The sequence below is a fragment of the Mastomys coucha genome, unplaced genomic scaffold, assembly GCF_008632895.1.
Source record: "Mastomys coucha isolate ucsf_1 unplaced genomic scaffold, UCSF_Mcou_1 pScaffold5, whole genome shotgun sequence".
NCBI classification, from domain to species: Eukaryota; Metazoa; Chordata; class Mammalia; order Rodentia; family Muridae; genus Mastomys; species Mastomys coucha.
The window spans coordinates 96,112,722-96,124,774 of NW_022196911.1; the positions used below are offsets into that span (position 1 = coordinate 96,112,722).

At 46.7% G+C, this 12,053-nt stretch overlaps 1 protein-coding gene across 2 annotated transcripts; it reads right to left on the minus strand.

Moving 5' to 3' along the window:
• Nucleotides 1–569: 569 nt before the first annotated feature.
• On the minus strand, nt 570–7,978 carry Krt32 (keratin 32). 2 transcript variants are annotated; one of them, XM_031351097.1, is made up of 7 exons: nt 7,410–7,978; nt 6,398–6,480; nt 6,077–6,233; nt 4,691–4,852; nt 4,483–4,608; nt 3,658–3,878; nt 570–1,008 (listed from the first exon to the last, which is right to left on the minus strand). In XM_031351097.1, exons 1-7 carry the CDS (start codon nt 7,890–7,892, stop codon nt 879–881), a joined length of 1,362 nt encoding a protein of 453 aa, XP_031206957.1. In that variant the 5' UTR covers nt 7,893–7,978; the 3' UTR covers nt 570–878. The 2 variants fall into 2 exon arrangements, with proteins under 2 accessions (XP_031206957.1, XP_031206959.1); XM_031351099.1 differs by lacking the exon at nt 570–1,008 and adding an exon at nt 2,153–2,246.
• Between the last annotated feature and the right edge of the window lie 4,075 nt (nt 7,979–12,053).

Below are 12,053 nucleotides of genomic sequence, written 5' to 3' on the forward strand. Positions count from 1 at the left end.
AACCAGCAGCATTCCTTATTGGATATATGACCATACCGTGCCAGCTAGGTGGATGAGGAGGTAAGTTTATTAGGGTATTAGTCTCAATTGCAGTTGTTTGACCTTGGTTTCTGGCATGACCATCTACCTCCCTTCTCTCTTTATTCATTTATTACTTGGCTCTGGAGTGATTTCCTAGCTTAAACAGATTTATAGCAATTTTTTTTTTAGTAAATACCCCTTGAGTCTGCTGAAACAAGCAAGCTAGAGAGATGGCTCCGTGGCTAAGAGCACTTGCTGCTCTTCCAGGGGACCTCAGATGAGTCTCTAGTAGCCGCATGGGGATTCACAACCATCTATAATTCTAGTTCTATAAGGGATCTGACATATTCTTCTGGCCTCCACAGGCAGCAGGCATGATTGTGGTGCACATACATACAAGGCAGGCAAAACACTTATACACATAAAAATAACTGATATTTTAGAAATAAGAGGCACAAGAATATAAAATACAGGCACACTTTTCCTGAGCCCAAATGAAGAGAGTTGGGTCATGAATGCACCATCATGAAAGACAAAAAAATACAAACTTGCAGGGCCACTGAATTAAGTTTTATTTGCAGTTTAGCCTAAAACACATACACTCTGAGAAAGCAGAGACAACCAGAAACATCACCAAAGAGAACCTTCTGCCCAGGGAAACAGAGGAGGCAGTGTTGAAGCAATGTAGTATCAGAACATGTTGCTAGTATCCACTTCCTGGTTCTGGTCAGGGCCAACTACACTGGCCACTCTCTTTTCTTGGTCTCAGGATTGTGGTTAGGCTTAGTGTGACGAGGCACCAGGCCACAGAACTCAGGTCCCTCTGGGACTCACACATGGAGGGATGCTCAAAAGCTTCAGTAGCGGGTCTGTAGGCAGGGTGAACAAGGTACACAGACAGTGCGGGGCACACAGACAGAGCGGGATACCCCAGGAGAGGGTGCACAAGGCTGGCAGGAGGGAGCAGAGCAAGGGTTACAGGGTAGCCTAGGAGAAAAAGTCACAGTGGGGGAGAATTAGTGAAGGAGCCCAGCTCACAACATACCTTGACAATTCTGCCCTCAGGAGCCTCTTAAATGGCTCCTCTGCACATCTCCTCCACCTGGCTTTCCTTCTTTCAAACTCCCTCACTTTGCCTGTGCTACCTCCATGACCTCCCAACTGACCCCTACTCCCAACTCTACTCTTGCCTGTCCTTCTAACCTCTGGCAGATTGATAGCCAGAGGGATCTCCAGTACACAGCAATCTAATCATGTCCCTCCCCTACCTAAGACTTAGTAGCTTCCATTTGTGCTTGAGACAACCATCAGCCTCTTTAATAGACATGTGTGTTCCACCCCTACATCTCACAGCTCTGATGTTGTATGAGCTCAGATTTCTGCCAGTTCCTCCATGAGCTATCTAGCTCAGACTGTGGGACATATGTCTCCTCTTTCTAGAACTCTCTTCTATAACCATTCTCTTAATCAACCCCTTCTCTTCTTTAAAAGCTCAACTCAACCGTCACCTCACCCTTGAACTCTCCAATCTCAGTGTTAAATATCTCAATGGCATCGGATAGCTCCCCCCATAATGATAGCTAACTACTCCAGTATGGTCTGTCTCCCCTTCCAGGCAGTTGGGGTCCAGAGCTGTGCATGTGTGCTCTCTGCACCTGACATAGAGCAGGCAATTCATAAGAATGTCTTAAATAAGAAGAAATACTAAATGGATGTGGAATGAATACATGGCCAAAGGAAACAAGATGACCTCAAAGACTGACAGGCTAGGGCACAAACCAGAAACAACACACTGGACATAGGAGAGCGACCAAACATCTCAGAGGCCCAATGTGTAGCCTGAGTGCCACATTCAGTCTTAATTATTTAATGTGGCTAGCATCCCCTTTTTCAATTTGTTAAATATATTTTAAAGTTGGAAATTTTAAAGCTTGGGAAAATACAACTTCCGGCTTTTCTTGGACTGGAAGATCAACAGCACATGGGATCTGCATCCTTCGTGGTAGAACTGGTCAAAAGAGGACAACACTGCCCTCATTGAGCAGAGCACAAGCTCGCTGGCTTCCACAGGCCCCACAGGCTCCACATCACGTGTGGATGGGAATAGCCCTTCCCTGGCAAGCATGGGAATTTACAACACTTGCCTTGGTGGGATAGGACTCTGAGTAACAGAAAAACAAGACCAAATGTTGGCCAGGAAATTGCTACAAGGGCTGGGGAGATTTCTCAGTGAGTAAAAGTTTCATCATACAAGTGTAAAGGCCTGTGTGGGTCCCCAGAATCTACATAAGATCAGACACAGCATATGTCCATAGTCCTAGTAGTCCTATGGTGAGAGGGTAGGCAGAGGCAAGACCATCCTTAGAAACTCGTGGGCCAGCTGGACTAGTGTATGTCATGGTATGCAAGAGACCTTGTCTCAAACAAACTGGAAACCTGAGGTTGTCCTCTGACCTACACACACACACACACACACACAGAGAGAGAGAGAGAGAGAGAGAGAAAGAGAGAGAGAGAGAGAGAGAGAGAGAGACAGAGAGACAGAGAGACAGAGAGAGAGAGAGACAGAGAGACAGAGAGACAGAGAGACAGAGAGACAGAGAGACACACACACATTTTACACATCCACATCCACATTCATATATAGACATTTACACATGCACACATATATGCGTATGCATGTACAGAGATTTTGGAAGAAGGAAGAAAAGAGAAGGAAGAGAGAGGGAGAGAAAGAGACAAAGAGCAAGAGCGAGAGAGGAAGAGAGAGAGAGAAAGAGAGAGAGAGAGAATAAGAGAGAGAGAGAGAGAGAGAGAGAATTTGCTCCAATAGCTATTAGCACACTCTGGATCCAGAAGACCAGCTGATCCTGCTTGCATAACAGTGGGGACAGACTCCTCCAGCGACCTCCACTTTACTCCTGAATACTGTCCCTGACTGGCTCCCCTCCCACTCAGCCTTTCTTGCATCACTTAGGATAATCTTCCCAAACAGCAGCTTTCTTTGATTCAGACAAGAATCATTTATCAGGCATCTGCCATGTACCAAGCCCAGGGAACCAAATGTGTCCTATTGTTTCTGCATTCCAGATGTTTATCAGCTAGTGGAAAGATGAGTGATTACTCCGACTCTACCATTCCCTCAAAACAGCAAAGGCCTCTGATGTACCCGTGTGTCCTTTGTAGTTATCCACGATAAGCTTCCTCAGCTGACCATTCCTCCCCTCCTGTACACCAGAAGTCAATCACATTAAACTATCTCCTGTCTTCCCAACACCCCCAGAACTCTTCCCTGCAGAATGACCTCCAGTGGTCTGTCTGCCTGTGCCCTGACAAACGCAACAATCTAAAGTTGGGTGATTTCTCATCATCCATTTCAGTATCCTCCAGGATGCCCAATGCGTGATGCATAGTAGGTACTTGAACGGAGTGCCTACTTTGTCAGCTTGAAATGAAAGATGGGAATCCTCTGGGCCAGGTTTGGGATGGTGGCCTAAACATCATTACCTGGCTTCCTTTTCTTGGGTCTCCTTAATGTTGGCAGACCCTAAGTACAGGCAGACAGCTGGGCTGGTTTCCTAGGCCCCACCAAGGTCCCTGGTGGACACCCGACAGAGACTCTCCCCAGACACTCACTTGCTGTCCTCGCTCTCCAGCAGGCCCCTGTACGTGTCAATCTCACACTCCAGCCGGGCCTTGACATCCAGCAACACCTTGTACTCTTGGTTCTGTCTCTCCAGGTCACAGCGGATGTCAGCCAGCTGGGACTCCACATTGGTGATCATGCACTGCATCTGGGCTAGCTGGGTGGTGAACCGGCCCTCCGTCTCCCCCAGTGTGTTTTCCAGAGAGTCTCTCTAAGGCAAGGGAAGAAAATTTCTGTGAAGACGCAACGGCTTTCTGTGGCCTGGTCCAGAGAGACACAACCAGAGCCAAGTCTCTTGGTCCCTCTCTTCTAAGCCACTGTGGACACAGAAGTCCAGAAACAGATCAAGTCATCTACCCCAGCTAAGCATCCCGTATGTGATAGAACTGGAGTTTGAACCCACGGTTTGGAGTTGGAGTTCATCCAATATTCTAATATCTTTCTGATGATGTTCACATGGGAGCCCTTACAAAGTACCCAGGCCCAAGCCAAGCCTCTGGAGACTCTGGTTCCATTGGCCCAGAGAAAAATCCTAGATGTCAGGATTGTTTAATCTCTGTAGATGACATCGAGAACAAGGGGTCAGAAGGACAGGCTAAGTAGATAATAGACATCTTAGGGAAACCATGTTTGACATTCGGTATGGAACATATCCTTTTATCTCTGAGCTGGTTCTTGAGAGAACCGAAAAAGCCATCTGGGGGTATGAATCTGTGCTCAGTCTGGGTCTCCTCTTATCCTCCTAACATGCCCGTATCCAGGACCCAGTGCTTTCCTGGATCCAGAGCTGAGAGGTGCCCACCAGCAGCACTCACCAGGCTGTGCTGAGCCTGCAGTTCTATCTCCAGAGTATTGACTGTTCGTCTCAGATCAATGATGTCTGACTGGTAGCTCTGAAGCTGCTCAGAGCTTGTGGCCACCTGCTTGTTAAGCTCCTCCATCTGCAGTGAAGAGAAGGAGAAGGCTGGGAGTCCCTTCCTTGGGACACTGAAGAGCCCAACCTCTTGGGAGAGATGTGCCCACCTGCATATTGAACCATTCTTCCACGTCCCTGTGGTTGGTTTCCACCATGGTCTCATACTGACATCTCATCTCCTCCAGCATCCTGGTTAGATCCACGGGAGGTGCAGCATCTACCTCAACATTAAGGCGGTCCCCGAGCTGTTGTCGAAGGACACCAACTTCCTGAAAAGACACAAGACCCCAGGCAAGTGTGAGAAATGCATAAAATATAATAAGAGATGCAGAAGACCACAGAGTTTGGGGGTGGGGGGCAGAGCTTCGGGGACTGCAGCGTACTCTGCAGAGCCTCAGTGGTCTTCCAGCTCCAGATGAACACCCTTGGTGACGCTTCCTGTCACTTGGGCAGAAGCCAAGCTCAAAGACATTTTTTTTAATCCATTTGGACAAGATGGGAAATCTGTGTAACCCCCACCCCCATTTTCTCATCATGCCTCCAGACCTAACCATCAAGGAAGGAGGGCCACAGAGCCTGCCTGGCTTTACTTGGTCCAAGGTCCAAATGAGAACAGGTCCCTCCCTCGGCTTGCCTGCCAGTGAGAGAAAGTTGTCACAGCTGCTGCCCAAGAATGTGATAATGCCTCATTAGTGACTTCTTGGTGCAGTTCCCAACTCTCTGGTTTAAGTTGGATGAGTCAGGTGCCCCAGGGTATTCAGGGAGTGCACGGTGACTGGTTGGTATTTTACATTCAAGCCTAAGGAAGCCTAGCCAGAATCCAGAGACACTTGTCCATTCAAATCCCAAGTGAAAGGTGTGCAAGTCAATCCAGAGAAGGAAGACTGAAGCACCATAGAGCAAGTGGTCCTCGCAGAACACACGTGTGTGTGTGTGTGTGTACATATATTAATTACATAGAAAAGGAAGAAACAAGAGGTGGGCAAGAATGGGGATAGAACCAAGATAGAAAACACTGAAGACCAACCCTTAGAAGAGGAGGGTCTCACCCAGTAGGCAGCCTGACAAAGACAGACAGACTCTGTATACATTCTAGAACGTAAACATCCTAGGGCCCCACTGTACCACTCTTCCTCTGAGAAGAGGCCCTCACCAAAAAGACAAATGCAGTCTCTGCTAGAAAAACTTGGAAGACTCTAGGAAGTACAGAAGAAAGAGATTCATTTTCAGTCACCTACCAAGATGTAGGTGTTTCATGCCCAGGAACTGGGTCATATCCATGATCCATGTAGTATCATTAAATTGTCCCAATAACCCTATATGGTAGTTATCTGTTTCATGGGTGATGGGACTCAGCATACATGAATCACATAAAGTCACAGAAAGAATATGTGGTCCACTTGGCCATTTCAATTCAACGACTTTCCAACTCCAAACCTTTTGTTTTTCTCATGCTGCATTCCACACCCACTCTGGTTCACATTTCACCTCACCTCTTCATGGTTCCTCTTGAGGCACAGAAGTTCCTCCTTCAGGGACTCCACTTGAGCCTCTAGGTCAGCCTTATTCAGGGTTAGCTCATCCAGGATCCTGCGCAGGCCATTGGTGTCTGCTTCTACCAGCTGTCTTAGGGACAGCTCTGTCTCATACCTACAAAAAGACCAGGATCAGCAACCAAAGGGTAGAACTGTATACAGAACTCAAGGAAGGTTTTCAAATGCTTGCGGTGTCTAACCCTGTGTGAAACCAATAGAGAGCTAGCCCAAGAGTATATGAGGAAGACTCCTTACCCCGAAGTCCCCTACCAAACTCACTTGGTTCTGAAGTCATCAGCAGCCAGCTTGGCATTGTCGATGTGCACAATCATCCTTGCATTCTCTGCCTTGGTGCACAGAACCTGCCAACAAAGGCACGCAGAGTAGGTGAATGCAGGATGGAAAGAAAAAAATAGCACAGTGAAAATGTCCTAGCTTCATTTCTGTTATTTTAATAAAATAACCCCGACAAAAAGCACCATAGAAGAATTTATTTGGCTTAGAATTCCAATTATAGTCTATTATTGAAAGGAAGTCAAACAATAGTCACATCACATCCACAGTCAAGAGCAGAAAGAAATAAATGCATGGTTGTGTGCTTGCTTGCTTGCTTGCTTGCTTGCTTGCTTGCTTACTTGCTTGCTCTCAACTTGATTGCTCCACTCTTATACAGTTCAATACCCCCTGCCTAGGGAATGATGCCGCCCATAGTGGACTGCCTCTTCCCACATCTATTAACACAACTTAGAATCATCTGGGAAGAGAGCTTCAATGAGGTATTGCTTACATTGTGTTTGCCTGTGGGCTTGTCTCTGGAGGATTGTCTTCAGCTAATCAGGAGACCTTCCAAATATCCCATTATAGATGCCATAAACAATATATAAGGGAAGAACCAAACTCTGTCAGACAGAGAAGTTCTTGATATTTACTAAAAATTCAACAGATACCGAGGCTGTGCCGAACACTTGCATTGTTTACTGAATTCTCTTAAATACCCTTTTAAAGATGGATTATTACCCTCTCCATTCTACAGAGAAGGAAACTGAAGTCTACAAAAGGAAAGGGGGGCCTTCAAAGCTATGTAATATGTCAATGATAGATCTGAAGGTAGTGCTCTTCCTGCATTAAGAACTCTGGCTGAGTGTTCAAGCTAGGGGATAATCCTATGCCCTAAGGATATCTCCCCACACACACACCCAAGCATAGCTGAAAACATTAATAAGACTTATATCTAGAGTACTGGCTTTTCTGGATGCTTCTTCCACCTAGTCTGTTCACAATCCACCCTCACCTTTTGCTGTAGCTCTTCAATAGTCTGGAAGTAGGACTGGTAGTCAGGACACATGGTCAGTACCTGTGCCTGGTAGACATCTTGGATCTTGCCCTCCAGCTCTGCATTCTCTCTCTCCAGCTGCCTCACCTTCTCCAGGTAGTTGGCCAGGCGGTCATTCAGGAACTGCATGGTCTCCTTCTCATTGCCATTGAAGGCACCCTCACAGAACAGACCATAGGTACCCATGGAGCTAGAGATGCAACCAGTTGGCCGGCGGTTGCTGGGTTGGCAGGAGCTGGACAAGTAGGTCTTAGAAAGGCAGCTGGCTGGTCTGTAGGTGGTCGGCATGCAGACGGAGGGCATGCACTGCAAGGGCTGGCAGACATAACCCAGGCACAGCTCGGACCTGCTGCCCATGTTACTGGAACAGACAGAGGAAGGCCGTGCGGAGCTCTTGAGAGATGCTGACGAGGTGTTGGTGATGCAGCAGCTGGATGGCATGCTAGGGAGGTCCTTTACCCACAACAGTTCCCTGGATCTCTACAGACTCTATCCTGTCCAGGCTTTTTTATACCCTTGGAGTGAAGGGGCTCGCACTAAAGTATTCTCAGGGGGAGTGTTGCTGTTTATACTTGGCCTCAGAGGAAGCTGATAATTAATTTGTAATTTGGTTTCCAATAAGGAGTACCTTTCCTCATAAAAGAGGCCAAACTTATCATTTGGCTAAAGCAGGACTCTGGGTTCTTGTCATCGGTCACCCGGGGGAGAGCATCAAGACACATCTTCAAAGGACCGGCCCCACACCTGGGCCCTCATTACCAGGGTGTGGCAGCAGGTGCTGTCACAGCCTGTCCTGTGTTGCCACGGACCTAGCCCACTGCACCCCCGCCTGCACCTGCCCTAGGGAAGGCTGCAAGCCTGCAGAAAGGTAGATGCCCCCTTTAATGAAAGCATTTCGTGTAGGAAGAGGCCTGGCCCCTTCACAAGGAAATGTGTGGGTGACAGAAGCTGCCTCAATACCATGGTATAAATCTGGAGAGATAGGAAAGAGACCAGAGGCCTCAGATATGTCTCATCCTACCACCTATGGAAAGGACCTATCACAGAGGGGGAAAAAAGAACTGAAAACACAAACAGCTAAGCAGCTAAGACATCTTTTCAGTTGGATGCAAATGAGAAAGGGAGAGGTGAGGTATTTCTCCTTGGAAAAGCAGCTCCTTGTCAGGAATCCCTCCAGAAGGCAGAGACTCTGTCTTGACTCTCTCCAGGTCCTCCACTTGAACATGGCCGCCACTGTGGAATGTTCAACTATTGTCGATGAAGACTGAGGTTAAACAAGTTAGAGCTGTGTCTCCTTTCACTCTCTACCATAGTGCATATGGAGGGCTCAGTTTGCAACCCTAATAGGACCCTGTAAATCAGGTCCTTCAAAGGGATGTTCTGTGCTGAGCTTGGAAACAGGGAGCAGGTATACAGTTATAAAGCCTTGGGCTTTGAAGTAACAGGCTGAACGAATGCCATTCAGTTCCAGCTTTGAATGTTGTGGGCTTCCTTGCATCCCATGTAGTATCACCACTTTTGCATTCACTCCTCTATTAGTTACTCCTCTTGTTGCTATAACAAGAATCCCTGAAAAAGGAAGGAAGGCATGAGGTTGAAGGGGCTGCAGTTCATCATGGCAAGGAAGAGATGACAGCAGGAGCTTGAGGCAGCTGGTCACATTGATTCCAGTCAAGAAACACAAAGAAATGATGCTGATGCTCCACTGGCTTTCTTTCTATTCCATTCACCCTAGACTGTGGAATGGTGCAGCACATGTTCAAGGTGGGTCTTCTCACCATACTCGGACTCTCTAGAAATGCCTTTGTAGACGGGCTTAGAGGTGTGTCTCCTAGGTGATTCTAAATACCATCAAGTTGTTGATCTAAATTGGTCATCATACTCTCTTCTCAATATAATGTTAGGATATAAGCCCTTGTTGTACCCTTCCAAGAACCTCCTTCAGAAGCATTGGCAAGAGCCAGAAAGTGGGAAATAATACCTCCCAGTGTTCTCATTGTTTAAGGACTCAGACTGGAAATCCTGCCTCGTAATGTCTGCTTTAACCTTTAAAAGTCACTTTGTCACTCTGTGTTTCAGTTTCATCATGAAAATTGATTTCAGTTAAATGATTTCTCAAGAGATAAGGATATAGAGAAATAGATATAGATAAGGAGATAGATAGATAGATAGATAGATAGATAGATAGATAGATAGATAGATAGATGGATGGATGGATGGATGGATGGATAGATAGATAGATAGATAGATAGATAGATAGATAGATAGATAGATAGATAGGTCAGTGTAACAATGTACCCAAGCATGTGGTGTGAGGGCATGAGTCTCACCCCCATTCTCATGACTCTCCCTTTCCCCCTCAAAAAACATCTTCCAGTTTGAATCCTGGGAGCATCCATAATTCCAGAAGCATCAGATTGTTGGACAGTTTAGAGGATCTGATGATGTCAGATGGAGGGAGGCATGAGAGCAATGACAGCTACATGAAATGAGACACCTCAGCCACCCTTCAACATCATAACCAGCACTTCGTGGAGGCGAAGTAAAAGGAAGCCAGGCACAGCACTGGTCTCCTCCCTTCATCCCTGTAGTCGTCCTCCTTTCTTTGCTATGGTGAAATACCCTGTGAAAGCGGCATAGGCAAGAGTTTATTGTGCCCCTCCCCCAGGTCTGAAGAGATAGCCCATCATGGTAGAGGAGTCATGGCAGTGGAGACTCGGAGCAGCTGGGAACATTACCACTCTAGTTAGGAAGCAGAAAAGGCTGCCCTGAGCTCCCCAGCTACAGTACCCTGGAAGCCCTCTGACTAATGCACAGGCACGAAGCCCTGGCTCTACATCAGCATTCCCAAACGGCTCCCAGACACCCCAGAACTAGGCAAATCTCAGGCCAACTAAATCAGGATTTCTGGGGATCAAGGCAGGTAAGACTAGTTTTCTATTTGTTTTTGTTTTTGTTTTGTCGCGTTGTGATTTTGGTTTATTAGATTTTTATTTTTAAGCTCTCTGGGTCATTCCTGGGTTCAGACAAAGATGAAAACATCTGGCTGCGTGGAAAAAGGATTGTAAGTTAAAAGAAAAGGAGATAAGAAAAGGTAGGGTTCCGTGTGTGCTGGTGAGCACCATCTGGGAGGGGCTGGCATGGCTTGGAAGTGGCTTTTGCTCCTGAGGACTCCAGTGAGAAAAGAGAGAGACTTCACTAGAGCCTGTGGTCAAGAGATCGAATTTTCCTCCTGACCACCACTGTCAGAGTCAAAACTGATGCTAACACATGCAACTTCTTGGTTCACTGGTTACAGTTGTTCTATTTATTTGTAATGGAGAGTGCACATGTGAAGAGGTGCCCATGGAGGCCAGAGGGCATTGCGATCCCTGTATTTGGACTTGCAGGTGCTTGTTAGCTGCCTGGCATGGGTGTTGGGACTTTAAACCAAACTCCAGTCCTCTGCAAAAGAAACAACAAACTCTTTACTACTGAGCCATCTCGCCAGCCCCACAATTCCTTACAGACTTAGACTGGCCTGAGGTAACTTGGCATTGCTACCTGGAAACACTGCCTCCAAAATGAAATTCCAACAGAGAAAGGTAGATGCCCACCCTCAGAGCATCCAGCTAGAAGGACAAGCCAGTGTTGGCCAGTCTCCAGGTGCCAGCTGTACGCTCGGGGAAGCGTTGGGGAGGCTGGGGAGGCTGCAGCAGAGTAAGTGTTTCTCAGGAGAAAACTGAGGCTCAGAAGGGGACTATAACCCGCCAACACTCTCCCACAGTAGGGAGGCTGGGATTTGAACCCAGATACCTCTGACTCTATATTCCAGTTCTGCATTCCTCACATTAATGACACATCCTCCTCCCACCACTAAAATAGATTGATGATGATGATGATGATGATGATGATGATGATGATGATGATGATGATGATGATGATGATGATGGTGGTGGTGGTGGTGGTGGTGATGAAGAAAAAGAAAGAGGAAGAGGAGAAGGAGGAGGAGGAGGAGGAGGAGGAGGAGGAGAAGGAGGAGAAGGAGAAGGAGAAGGAGAAGGAGAAGGAGAAGAAGAAGAAGAAGAAGAAGAAGAAGAAGAAGAAGAAGAAGAAGAAGAAGAAGAAGAAGAAGAAGAAGGAGATAGGTAAAGATAGATAGATAGATAGATAGATAGATAGATAGATAGATAGATACATGGATAGAGAGTTTGATAGAGGAAGGATAAAGATATATACATAGATACATGGATAGATAGATGATAGAGAGATAGATATACAGATACATAGATGCATACAGATACATGGATATATAAGATAGATAGATAGATAGATAGATAGATAGATAGATAGATAGATAGATAGATAGATAGATGATAGATAGTGAGAAGTAGTAAGTGGAAGTGGGTGTCCTTCCTCCCATATGAACCAACCTGCCCATGATACCTAGCATCCTGCCTGGCATGTGTTGGTGCTCAGTAAGGGTATGTTGAATAAAGTGAATGAGGCAGGTGTCTGAGCCTCAGCAAATTCAGCCATTGTGCTCCAAGAAGACAGTGGTACAGGCCACCTAGAGCCAGGTTGCTGGCAGCTTCCCTTTTAGGGAGCTGAACTGGGGGGGGG